Source organism: Grampus griseus, assembly GCF_964374135.1.
Source record: "Grampus griseus genome assembly, chromosome: 6".
In the NCBI taxonomy this organism is placed as follows: domain Eukaryota; kingdom Metazoa; phylum Chordata; class Mammalia; order Artiodactyla; family Delphinidae; genus Grampus; species Grampus griseus.
The window spans coordinates 50828185-50841405 of NC_139000.1; the positions used below are offsets into that span (position 1 = coordinate 50828185).

At 43.3% G+C, this 13221-nt stretch overlaps 1 protein-coding gene across 1 annotated transcript; it reads right to left on the minus strand.

Annotated features, from left to right (window-relative positions):
• Positions 1-1153: 1153 nt before the first annotated feature.
• Positions 1154-1912, minus strand: LOC309824142 (uncharacterized protein DOCK8-AS1-like; the record flags this gene model as incomplete). Its single annotated transcript, XM_082656888.1, has 1 exon — positions 1154-1912. One exon carries the CDS (start codon positions 1910-1912, stop codon positions 1154-1156), a length of 759 nt encoding a protein of 252 aa, XP_082513014.1.
• Positions 1913-13221: the final 11309 nt, after the last annotated feature.

Sequence of the window (13221 nt, forward strand, 5' to 3'; positions counted from 1 at the left end):
GACTTAGTACACGGTAGACTGAAGATTCTAGTGTAAAACAATTTTCTACAAATCATCTATTTGTTCCCAGTTTGAAGAGGTATTGAATTGTTCTCTTAGTATTTTTCTATGTACATCTTTGCTTATAAATTCCAGTGTGGTAAACATACCTGGGAGAATTTTGAAAGTCAGAAACTCCACATTTCAAAAAGTTTTCTCTTCTTTGGGTCTCATTTCATAGTCTATGTAATGTCTCACTTATGACCTGTGTCTTATACTATGCTTAAAGCCATTGATACTTGAAGTGGGGAGGGGGAGGAGAGTTACCTAACCAGCTCTGAAGAATTACTAAACTACCTGAGCTAGCTGAAACCAGAGAAAGAAAGGCAGTCTGTACTGTGTTCAAAGTTCGGTGCGAATTTTACACAGCACATCTCAATTCAGACTAACTATAATTTCAAGTGGTCCATAGCCACATGTGGGTAGTGGCTACCTACTGGACAGTAGTGCAGCTTTGAACCAAACGTATCTCGATTTCGTATTTTTTTTAAGGGTCAGTTGACAAACAGAGGCATTACATACGGAGTGCTCTAGCAAAGTAAAACTTAGAGCAAGTCGGTAAACCAGACTTTTCCACTCCAGTGAGCACTGGGACTTTTCTGATATTTTTCTTGAGTTTGGGGCTGGACTTCTTCATTACACTTCTCGGTCTGAAGCTGAAATAAACAGGGTTGCAGCATATGCTTGAATCACAGGAAAGTGCTGTGCACTGTTTCTCCAGAGAAAAGCATTTATCTCCAGGTTTAAAAAAATTGTTTATTCCTTGCATGGACTCGTATTTATTTAAAGTCACCCCAATAAGGATGACGGACATACCGTTTGCGAAAGTTGGTATGTCTCCTGAAGTTTCCACCAACGTTTTTTTTTCTTCTTCTTCTTGTTAAATTTAAGCTGCCTGCTCCAGGGCATGGTGCGAACACTTAACAAGGCCTGGCGCAAAGAATTCCAGGGTTGGTTTCCCGACCTCGCGCCAGCTGTGCGGGGCGGGCGGAAGGGGCGCGTTCCCAGCTCTTGCCCACAGGCCTTTGGCAGCCTCGCAGCTTCGGGCAGATGGAGTTTCCGGCCTCGCTCAGTGGTCGCCGGGTCATCCGCCCGAGCTCCTTTCTGCCTGAGGTCAGGGCCCCGGGAAGAAGCGCGCCGGCGGTCCGAGCATCCGGAGGGCAATTCCGCGGTGGGTCCACACCCTCCTCGCGCTCCGCTCCCTGGGCGCCGGGCCGGGCGCCGGGTGGCAGGGCTGGCCGCCGCAGCTCTGAGGTTGGGCCCTCCCCCGGGGTGATTTCAGCGCTGAAGGTGGAAATGCGGAAGTTTCCAGCTGCGACTGACAGATGAGGCTCGCGTCCCGCTCGGCACGTGCTGCTGCAGCCCTGCGGCGCACCGGGCCCCCGCTGGGCGCCTCACGAGACCCTAGAGTCCGAAGAGCCGCCGGCGCGCCATGGCCACGCTGCCGAGCGCAGAGCGCCGCGCGTTCGCGCTCAAGATCAACAGGTAAGAGGCGCCCCGCGGCGGACTCGCGGCCGCACCGCCCCAGCTGGTGGAGTGCGGCGCCTGGGCAGCTCCAAGGGGTGGGGGTGGAGGTTGCCGCCGCCAGAGTCCCAGGGAGTCCGCGGGGAGGCCGAGACACGGCGGGGGGCCCGGGGCCTCGAGGCGGCTGCGGTGGGGCCGTTGAGCGCGGGATGGCCCGAGGGCTGGGCTCAGCCAGCTCCTCCCCGAGAATCCCAGTCCCCCTGATGGTCCTGTCACCAGTGCCTCTTCCCGGAGCCACGTCCCCAGCCCCGCCTCGCCCGCGCCGCCCTCGGGGTTGACAGGTGGCCGGGCCCGGGTAGTGGGAAGGACGCCCGGTTAGCAGTGCTGGGCACGCCACGGAGTTTCTCATAAACTGCGCCTTGCTTTGAGGCTGCTCCGAGAAGGGGCGAGAGAAGAAGTGGTTGAAATGAGGAGAGTTTTGCTTTGAGGCAGCTGCTTCAAGATTTCGGTTGTTCTGAGGAGGACGCTTTCCCCTCTCGTTTTATTTTTCCAGAAAAAAGTTTGGCTCCTACTGACATCGCTATTTTTATTCTCTGGTCCAAAGGAGCCATGAAGTGGAAAAAGTGATTTTTTAAATTCTCCGTTTAAATAAACAAAAAGGAATGGCCTGTGGCTGACATTTTTACATTTCTAGCACTCCAGCAAAGAACTAAGGACATAGATCCAACCCACCATCCAATTCATAATGAAAATTGCACAAACTAAATGCAAGCACATCTACTGCTCTCACTAAAGGTGCTTTAACTGCAGTTTTTCCTCCACTGAAAACTGCCGAGAAGTGTTTGGAGACATTTTTGTCGTGCCCTGAGAAATCTAGACTGTCTGGTTAAAAGATAATATGAAATTCATCCTGAAGGGTCAACTTATTATTTTACTACCCTCCTTGCTCTAGGATTAGTTAGTCTTCTTTTAGCTGAGCCTGTGAAAGGCTAGTTCCACAGTCCATTTTTGTGCTGCTAGACTGTGAAGAGGTTTCAGCCACGGGGAATTAGAAGCCCGGAATAATGAGGTGGTAAGGTCTTGCAGAGGGCATATTGAGCTTTACTGGCCTTTTTATTTCCACCTGTTGTGTAGCTGTGAGCAAACTATTTCTCTTACTTTACTATTTCTTCATCTTTAAAATGAGTTTAATTATTATTGTGTACTGTGTATTAATGTTGGAGGCCGAAAGGTAGTAGTCAAAAGGCATAAAGTATATCAGGGATTTCCCTATGGGGATTTTTTTCTGCATCGGGTTTCGTGCCTGTTGCCATGCAGGAGGGGCAGTTCGTTTGGGGGCTGAGGGAAATCAAACTGAAGTTCCTGATGGATGTACCACTTGTCATAGCTGCTGCTCTTCTGTCTCTGTGAATTTCAGGTCAGGTGGTATGACTGACAGAAATATGTTAGAGCCTTGGGGTTGGGTGGAATTAATCTGAGGAGAGCAGTAGAACCTGCACTGATCCCTACAAGGCAGTCTTGAAAGCAGCAGTGGGGTTGGTGTAGCCTGGGGGTTCAGAATAAAGGCCCTTTCTGACTTACTTAAAATGGTATGGATGATCTTATTTGCAAAGCAGAAATAGAGACACATAGAGAACAAATGTATGGATACCGAGGGGTAAGTGGGAGGGTGGGAGGAATTGGGAGATTGGGATTGACACATATACACTCTTGATACTATGTATAAAATAGATAACGAACGAGGACATACTGTATAGCACAGGGAACTCTACTCAGTGCTCCGTGGTGACCTGGATGGGAAGGAAGTCCAAAAAAGGGGGGATATATGTGTATGTATGGCTGATTCATTTTGCTGTACAGTAGAAACTAACACAACATTGTAAAGCAGCTATACTCCAATAAAAATTAATTTAAAAAAACAATAATACCTGTGTAACCATGACAAATACTAGTCTATTAATCCAACGAAACAAGATAATCAAAACTGAAATAAAAACAAAGATTCTAAAAAAAAAAAAAAGAATAAAGGCCCTGGCTGGAATCTCATCTGCTTACCGATTGGCTCTCTGCACCAGACTAACTGTGTGACACTGGGCATGCTATTTAACCTCTCTAAACTTTGAGTTTTTATATGTTGAATGGAGATATTCATCGTATCAATACCTACCTTGTATGTTGAGAGGATTAAGTGAAATAATATATACAAAGTGCTTAGAGTGCCTGGCTCAGAATAAATGTTAAATAAATGCTAGCTGGCTTCATCCACATTACTATCAGCTTCATCATTGTCGTCATCATCTCCATTGCCACCAACTTGAAGATTCTAAGAAAGAAAGGTAGGAAGGAAAGCTGAAGCTGGAGAACTTCCTGTGCAGGGACCAATGGGCTGGGAACAATGATGCCAGTAGCAGGTTGGAGCCCCCTTGGGGTTGAAGTTCTTGCTCATATGTCTTCCATCTCTGTGCTGAGGATACCAGACACACCCAGTGAAACAGAATGCATGATGCAATCTGACCAAGAAAGGCCCCCCTCAAGTTAAATAAAATTTAAAATGTTCCCTAATCCTCAGGCAAAAATAAGGATTGGATATTCCTGTTTAGCGGGTTCTATTTTCCCTTTGGAAGCATTTTGTGTACTGTGTAGAGAGTTATGCAGAGGAGCTTGGCAGAAATTATTGTTCAAAGGAATGGATTAATAAGGGCATACCTAGTATTAAGATAATATTAAAATGCATCATTTATTGATCATTTAGTATGTCCCAGACACTGTATTATGTGCTTAACAGATTATATTGTTAGATTCTTACAAAAACCCTATGAGACTCACCTGACGTCTCATACAGAAGAAGAAAATGAAGCTTGGAGATGTAGTTGCACAGGCCATGTAATTTGTTCAAGGCCACGCAAACATCACACGCAGAGCTGGGATTACAAACTGCTCCAAAGACTGTTCTTAATTGGGCATGTGCTATTTTGATCCACATTTCTTAAGAATTTCCTTTAAAAGCAAGTAAGTAAGTAATTAAAAAAAAAAAAACCTTTCAGTAGAAGCATTGCAAATTGTTCTGATCAGTGTTTAACATGTAAACAAACTGTGATGTTTTGCAGTTTTGAAGTTGGAAAAGAAAATATTTTCCCTTGCATGCCTATGTACTATTCTTTTTTTAAAATAGATCAACTTAAAAAAGTAAGGCAATGTTGCAAATATGGCCGTCAGTACATTCAGCATATTTTTCACCTTTCTACCCTGAATGATACAAACTATCATTAAAAAATGTTTGTGGGGTTAAATCAATGTGCTTCCTATAAAGGAAATACTCATATCTGATATATTAAAAATTTTACTTGTAAAAAGCTGAGTTCTGCCCATACCAGCCTAAAGAAAGAGTGAGCAGACTACCTCACAGTAGGAAAAGAATGTTCCTCATTGTTCCCAAATTCTTTGGCTTCCTGCAAGCAGCATTGCCCAGTCTAGGGGCAGGACCAAAGTGAAGGAGGAACCTGGGAATGCCCACCAGTGCCCATTCCCCCATGATTGCCCTGGCTCTTTCATATTCTTATGAAACCTAAATTTCCATGTGTTGGAAATCATCATAGGATTTTTTTTTGTTTCATTTTGAGCACCAAGTGTAATTGTATGATGTGATCGTATGATGTGTTACAGTTGAACATCTCTCTAGAACCCACAGCTTGGGGAGATACAGGAGAAAAGATCTACCACTGAATTTTTCTAAGCTGGAAGAGTAAAGTTTAATTTCTTATAAGTGTTAGATATTTGTCTTTGTTTCAGTTTAATTGTCACTAACTTCCTGTGCGCAAAGGAAAGACTACATCTGAATTAAGCAGTTCATAATTATGTTTGCATTGGGGAATTCAGGCACTGCTGCATTAAGTGTCATAATACATTCCTTGTATGAGCGCCAAGTCTTATCAACTACCTTTCTTTCTTAGTAGCGTTTAGGGCTTTCGTGTGTTATAAAAATTATTATTACTATTCTGAAAATTCATTAAACAAATTCTTAGTTTCTTTCAAACACAGGATATAGAACTAGATCAAATATTAAAGTAATGTAAGGACCTTGGGTAAAGAGAGGAAAAATGCACAATGTAGAAAAAATATTAATGATCCTCTGGACATTAAGGATTGAAAGGGGTAAATAATAATGACTTATGCTTGTATAATTCTTACTGTATGGCAGGTATGGGTCTATGCATATCATAACTCATTCACCCCTGTGATGTAGGAACAATTACTATCTCCATTTTACAGATGGAAAAACTGGGCACTAAGGACTTATGAAAATTGTCCAAAGTCACAAAGAGCTAAGACCAGAGCTGTTATTCAAATGCAGGCAGCCGTGCTTCAGAATCCTCTCCCTAAACCACTATACACCATGCTACTGTCTCAGTTTTTTTTTTTTTTTGCTTCTCACTGTTGTGGCCTCTCCCATTGTGGAGCACAGGCTCCGGATGCGCAGGCTCAGCGGCCATGGCTCACGGGCCCAGCCGCTCCGCGCGGCATGTGGAATCTTCCCAGACCAGGGCACGAACCCGCGTCCCCAATGTACAAAGTGACATTGACATTGACAATGTAATGAGATCATAACATGACATTGTAAATCAAGTATACTTCAATAAAAAAAGAACAATCTCAATAATTTTCGGCATAAAGACCAGAACAAGAAGGCGGCACTGAGCTGTTCCTGAGAAGTGTTTGCTAATTTTGTCTGCAAAAATGATGCAAGCATAAAATATATGTATTCATATGTCTACATGCACGTCTGCAGTGAAACAGTGCTATTCTTTAGTAGTGATGGCAGAGCAGGATGTGGTTGCTTTCAGAAATTGCTTCATTCATCGGACGTGTTCTAGACCAAAAACCACGAGAAGAGGCTTCAGGCAATTGAACTCAGAATTTTGGTCTTTCACATTCAGAATCATTTTATTTTCGGATTCTTGGAAAAGCTCCACTTGAACTTCAGTCATCTAGTACAATAGAAAGAACCTTCTGCCAGGGTGAGCTTTTCAATTGGAGTTCTTTGAGCTCTGACAATTCACATGTACATGTAAAGTCAGTGTTTACTCCTGCATGGCAAAGAAAATATAATTATGTCATGTGGTTACCTAGGGAGAGAGGAAGAGTTCAGGGGACCAGGTCTCACATCTCCACTCCCCACACAGAGCTAGTGATGGAATGAGATGATGTTAAAAACACCTCAGCCTTCCATCCTCTGTAACAGACAGGGATGTGACTACTCAGACTTCTTGCTGGAGGAAGCTAAGAAAAAAAAGTGCTTAGTTCTATTCAGTGGTAAACACCAGGTGCTTATTCATGTTTTGGTCAATAATCAGTGGCTAAAGCAACAGGAATGTGCTATTCCTTTTCCCAAGAATGTTCAGTCTAATTTATTACCAATCAGCAGCTATAAAGGTTCTCTAGGCTCTAGGAAATTACAACAGAGTTTATGCAGTTGTGGTTAAGTGTGGTCCCTGTGCTTCTAGAGTTTGCACTTCAGTAGTATAGTTTGCTACATTGACAACTTAGGGGTATGCAGAATAAAAACAGAATGATATCTCTGAAAGTATATAGGAAGGCATCTGTATGCAGGGTGCGCTGAAATCAAACAAACTGGCAAAGTTGGCCTAGGGTATAAGACCATTATGTTATGTCCCACTGTGTTTAGATCAGATGCAGGATCAGAAAAGCAGAAATGGCAATGGCAGAACCAGTGTTGCATCCACATTCTGTTCTCTCATCCATGTTCATCATTAAAAGTAGGAAAGTACAACAAGCAAAAATTTCTATTACCCATAAGTTATAGCTCTTAATATTTGGATGTACATCTTTCCACTTTTAGAAAAATGAGATCACATTGCACATGTTTTATGCTGTATTTTTTAAATTTAAAAATATGAACTCTCCATGTTCATCCATGTAGAGCTACATTATAATTTACATAGGCTGTATAAAATTGTGTTGATTAGATATACAGTGATTTATTGAATTAATTCTCTATGATTGGGCCTTAAGATAGTTTCTGATTTTTTTATAATACTGTACAGAGCTTGATGAACAGTTTTATGTATATATCTTTATGTGTTAGTGCAAATACTCCCTTAAAATTTCTAGAAGTGGCATTGCTTGCTTAAAGGAAAGAAGCATTTTTCAAGCTTTTGCTACACATGGCCAAGTTGCTTCCCAGAAAAGTTATACCTATTTACACGCCTGCCAGTGGCCCTACAAGTTCTCATTTCCTCACATTCACACCCCCGCCTGGTTTTATCATTCTTTTAAGACTGTATTAGAAATCTTGACCCCTTCTCTTCAATGTCTCTTACCTCTTCCTATTCAGCTTCTCTCCCAGATCCCTGTATGACGTCTGAAGTCATTCTTTAGGGATTAAAATAGTTGTGCAATATAGACACTACCAAATGTAAAATCCTTATGGGGATATTTGGGGCTTGGTAAAACTGCATGGTTGGGCTGATTCTCCCCCGTTTGATCAGGGAGATGTAGTTCCTCTATTGTACTACACCTCAAATGAGGCAAACTGGGAAGAAAGGCCATGGATAGAAATGTTTTTCCCCAAATCTCTGCTTTGCCTTGTTGCTACACAGGGCAATACTCAGCACATAGCAGACATCTTCTTTGTTGGAGCTGTTTGAGTTCTCTGTTGTCAGTTCTGTGCTGTGTCCTCTGAACACTCAAGAGAACTTGGGGTCTCATCAAGAAGTTACCCCCCTGAGGCCCTGGGTTGTTAGGGTTAGGGGTGCTTTTTGCCCTCATGCAGTAATTTACACCAGAATGACCATCCCCTTTCCCTTTTGCTCGTAGAAAAACTTGGGTTCAAAGTCCACTAAAAATGCACTTTATCCTGCTATTTACCGTAAGTGTTGTTTCAAGGCAATGCTGGCCTTCTGTTCTCTATGGGAACAGGATTGCCTCTGGTTTGCTTTACCTACTGGTATTTTACTTTCATTCTAAATCACTACCTGTTCTCACAGTATCCCTTTAGAAGGGGTATCCAATTTGCCTATTTTTTAAAATTAACCTTTATTGGAATATAGTTGATTTACAATGTTGTGTTAGTTTCTGCTGTACAGCAAAGTGAATCAGTTATACGTATACATATATCCACCCTTTTCTGGATTCTTTTCTCATATAGGCCATTACAGAGTATTGGGTAGAGTTCCCTATGTTCTGCAATAGGTTATTATTAGTTATCTATTTTATATACAGTTGTGTGTATATGTCTCCAATTTGCCTATTGTATCTTATTCTCTACCCAATAATTTCATTCAACTCACATGAATTTTTTGATTGCCTATGATTCTCTCTAGGCATTATGAGAAACAAACAAACAAAAAAACCCAAACCGCCAAAACAACAAGTTTATGCCCCCAGAATTCAGCTGGAGTGAGCAGATTCACATAAGTGAACACAAGAGATGGTGTTTGCTTGCATGGCCAGGTGAGGGTTAAGGGCAGGAATGAAATGTTGACATAACTCAGAGGGGAAGGAAGGAGTAGCAGCCCTAGAGGGTGAGGGGGTGAGGCCTCAGCCAGGCCTGAAGGACAGGGAGGTGATTGACAGATGAAACTGGTATAGTGCGAAGAATGGGTTCGAGGGGGCTCCACGAGAGGGGTAAGGAGGCAGTTGCAGTCATTCCGACGTGAGGTGATGTCTGGGATTAGGCTGGTGTTAATGAGCATGGAAAGCAAAGGGTCTGCGTCAACAGATACTTCAAGGGGAATCAGCTGGACTTGAGAAACAACTAAATATTTATTCACTGGCTGATTTCATGCATATTGATTGTAGTCAACTATGTGCCTGGCAGTGTGTGTTCTAAGAGGTGAGGATAGAGCAGTGAATAAGCAGACAAGGTTCTTGTCCTGAAAGAAGTCATTTTTCCAATGGGAAGACAATAAAGAAATAAACCAGGAAATGAAAAGGAAATAGCAGGTAAGATATGGTGCTATGTATTTAGAGAATGTAAAAAGGGCCATGTCAGGTGTGTGGATACCTTAAGATGGAATGGTCAAGGAAGGCATCCCTAAGGAGACGAGCTCCGGCCAGGACCAGGCAGGGGAGTTAGTTAGCAAGTGCCACACCCAGGGCAAAAGTAAGGCTGATGTGTTGGAAGAAAAGAGAGCCAGTGTGTCTGGATAGAGTGAGTGGGGGGGGGGGGTGGGGGTGGGGAGTGGTAGAGATGAAGAGAAAAGTAGGCAGAAACGAAATCACAAAAAGGCACTTAGGGCTTCCCTGGTGGCGCAGTGGTTGAGAGTCCGCCTGCCGATGCAGGGGACACGGGTTCGTGCCCCGGTCTGGGAAGATCCCACATGCCGCGGAGCGGCTGGGCCCGTGAGCCATGGCCGCTGAGCCTGCGCGTCCGGAGCCTGTGCTCCACAACGGGAGGGGCCACAACAGTGAGAGGCCCGCGTATCGCAAAAAAAAAAAAAAAAAAAAAAAAAAAAAAGTCCTTAGAAGCCGAGGAAAATGTTCAAATGTTATTCCAAGTGCAATGGGAAGGTTTTGAGAGCAGAGGCACGATGTGATTGACCTCTGTGTTTAGAGGATCACTCTGGCTCCGCTATGGAGAAGAAATGAGCAGAAGCAAGGCCAGGTGAGAGGTAGTACAGGGTCCAGGGGAAAGGTGACTGTGGCAGGACTGGAGAGCCGAGAAAAGAGGGAGAGAAGCCGTCAGCTCTGAGACATATTTTGGAAATTGGGTTGATGGATTAGATGTGGCATGGAGAACAATGAGAAAAAGAGGAATCAAAATGTCTCTCAGGTTAGAGTTATGTGTGGATGTTGATGCTTTTAACAGATAAAAAAGGCTGGATGAAGAATAGGCTTTCAGGCTGAATCAGGAGTTTAATTGGGGACATACTAAGATGCATATTAGAAATTCAACTGGAATTACCTATTACATAGATTTTTGTGTTTTTTTTTTTTTTTTTTTTTTTTTTTTTTGCGGTACGCGGGCCTCTCATTGCTGCGGCATCTCCTGTTGCGGAGCACAGGCTCCGGACGCGCAGGCTCAGCGGCCATGGCTCACGGGCTCAGCCGCTCCGTGGCATGTGGGATCTTCCCGGACCGGGGCACGAACCCGTGTCCCCTGCATCGGCAGGCGGACTCTCAACCACTGCGCCACCAGGGAAGCCCTGGAATTACCTACTACGTAGTTTTATTCGGGAATCTGGGGCTCAGGGGAGAGGTCAAAGCTGGATATTTAAATTTGCACATCATTACCACATAGAGGATATTTTAAAATAATGGGGAGAAAGAAACTATTAGAGTAACCTTGTTAAGTTTTTTAACAGCCACAAAGCTATTTGTATAGTATGGTATCTTCTTCATGGAAAAGGAAATATGTGTGTGTCTCCCTAGAGAGATTAAATAGATTGATACATGTGATAGGGAGGTGAGCAGAGGGACACGTGCTAACATGTGATAAGTGTTGGATAATACCTGGGTGTTAGGATTATTGGTGATTTTTTGTTTCCTTGTATGCGATGTGTGTGGATGTATATTTGACAAGTTTTCTTCAAAGAGTGTTTTTGTAATTGGGAAAACTAAAGTTTATAAAAGAGCTAACACAAAGATTTCCCTCCTGGGGAAATTGGATAAAGAGGATGCCAATGAGAAATTATGAAAATTAGGACCTTGAGTTGGTTTAAGGAGGATGATTTTGTGCTTCTCTTGTAGAGTTTTGTTTAAGAGAATATAGTAGATTTCACATTTCCATATATTTGCTCTCCCTCCCTGTCAGAGGAGTTTACTTTTCACCTTGTTGAAAGTGATGTGGTCACTTTGAGGTGTGCTTTCAGAGCTGGCTGCCCTTGGTCATATCATTGCTTCCTTTTCTATACAACCAGCAATGTTCCAGACAGAGGCTGATCTGTCAACCTGTGTCCTAGCGTAGAGACAGAGCAGAGCCACAACTGCTCTCTGGAAGTCTTTGTTTTTATAGGCCACTAAGATTTTGGGATTATTTGTTAGCACAGCAAAACCAAGCCTACCCTGACTAGTACAGATGAGCATAAAATATACAACATTTCTAGTGGGCAGTTTGAGATACAAGGCTTGCGGCTTAAATGATAGGTCAGGATGGAAAATATTGATTAGGAAGTCATCGATACGATGGGGCTGGGAATGAAGAATGGACACATTTTCTAAGTAGGGACGTAGACTGGGAAGAGAAAAGGAATGGGCCTAGAGGGTCACTGCTAGTTGGTGCAAGAGAAGAGCTATACGGAGAGGAGGAAGAATTTGACTAAGATGTGGCAGACTGGGGTGGTATCAGAAAAGGGAGGTAACAGGGCAGTTAAACAGGTCAGATGCAAAATTATGAGGACAAAGAAAGAGGCATCCGATTTGACTCGATGGTGATCAGTGTGAACCTCTGAGACAGCAGTTTTAGTGGAGCTGTGGGGAAGGAAGTCAGATTTCACAGGTTATGAAGGGAGTCAATGCAGAGGAAATGGAGGAAGTTGGTAGAGACCACTCCTTTCAAAAGTTTGGATCAAGCAGAGGAGAAGTGGGGCAGCGGTAACCAGAGGCTCTAACAAGGCTTTGACTTTCACACAAATATCACACGCAATGCTAACAGAGGATTCTTTCATCTCAGAGAGAAAGCATGCAGTTGTTGTTTTTTTCCCCCTATAAAATAAGTCTTACATGTGACTAAAGACATTTAAAATACCTGATACTGTCTAATATATCATAAATTTTGCTTGGCACTAACAGTAATTAAGATAGTCAACTTAGATATTTTCTTCCTGGGAGATTTTGAAACTCAGTGGCACTGTCATATAGTATCTTTAAGAACATGGTTATCCTTTCTGTTTTATTTTCTTTACATTTATCTGCATACGTTTGAAGTACAAAAATGATAGAAAGAGTACCAGTATTAGCTACATGTTAAACAAACCACATGTTGTGCATTGAGTTGTGTCCCCTCGAAAAGATTCCTAAGTCTTTGTGAACGTCATCTTATTTCGTAAATAAGATTTTTGCAAATGTAATCAAGTTAAGATGAGGTCACACTGGATTAGGGTGGACCCTAAATCCAATCACTGGTGTCCTTATGAGAAGAGACACAGAGCCACACAGAGAGGAGGCCATGTGAAGACAGGCAGAGAATGCAGTTATGTCACCACAAGCCAAGGAACACCAAGGTCTGCCAGCAACCCCCAGAAGCTAGAAGAGCAAGGAAAGATTCTTCCCTAGAGCCTTTAGAGGGAGCAGGTCCTGCTGACACCTTGATTTTGGACCTCTGGCTTCCAGAACAGCGTGAGAATAAATTTCTGTTGTTTTAGGCCACCAGGCTCATGACAATTTCTTATGGCATCCCTAGGAAACTAATAGAGTACCTCAAAGTTTATTCACTTAAAGCAACAGCAGTTCAGTGTTTCTCATGATTCTGTGGGTTGGCAGTTTGGGTTGGGCTCAGCAGTTTGGTTCTGCCGGTCCTGCTGTGGGCATCATGTGGCTGCAATTCCCTGGTGGCTGGACTGAAACTGGAGCATCTAAGATGGCCTTCCTCACAAGTCCAGGGCCCTGGGGGGCTGCCTGTCTCTCTGCACATGGTCTCTTTTCCTTCAGAAGTCAGCTCCATATTCCTTACATGGTAGAGGGGACATTCTAAGAGGATGAAGATGGAAGCTGCAAGGCTCCTTGAGGCTTAGTCTAGAGCTCCTACAACATTACTTACAC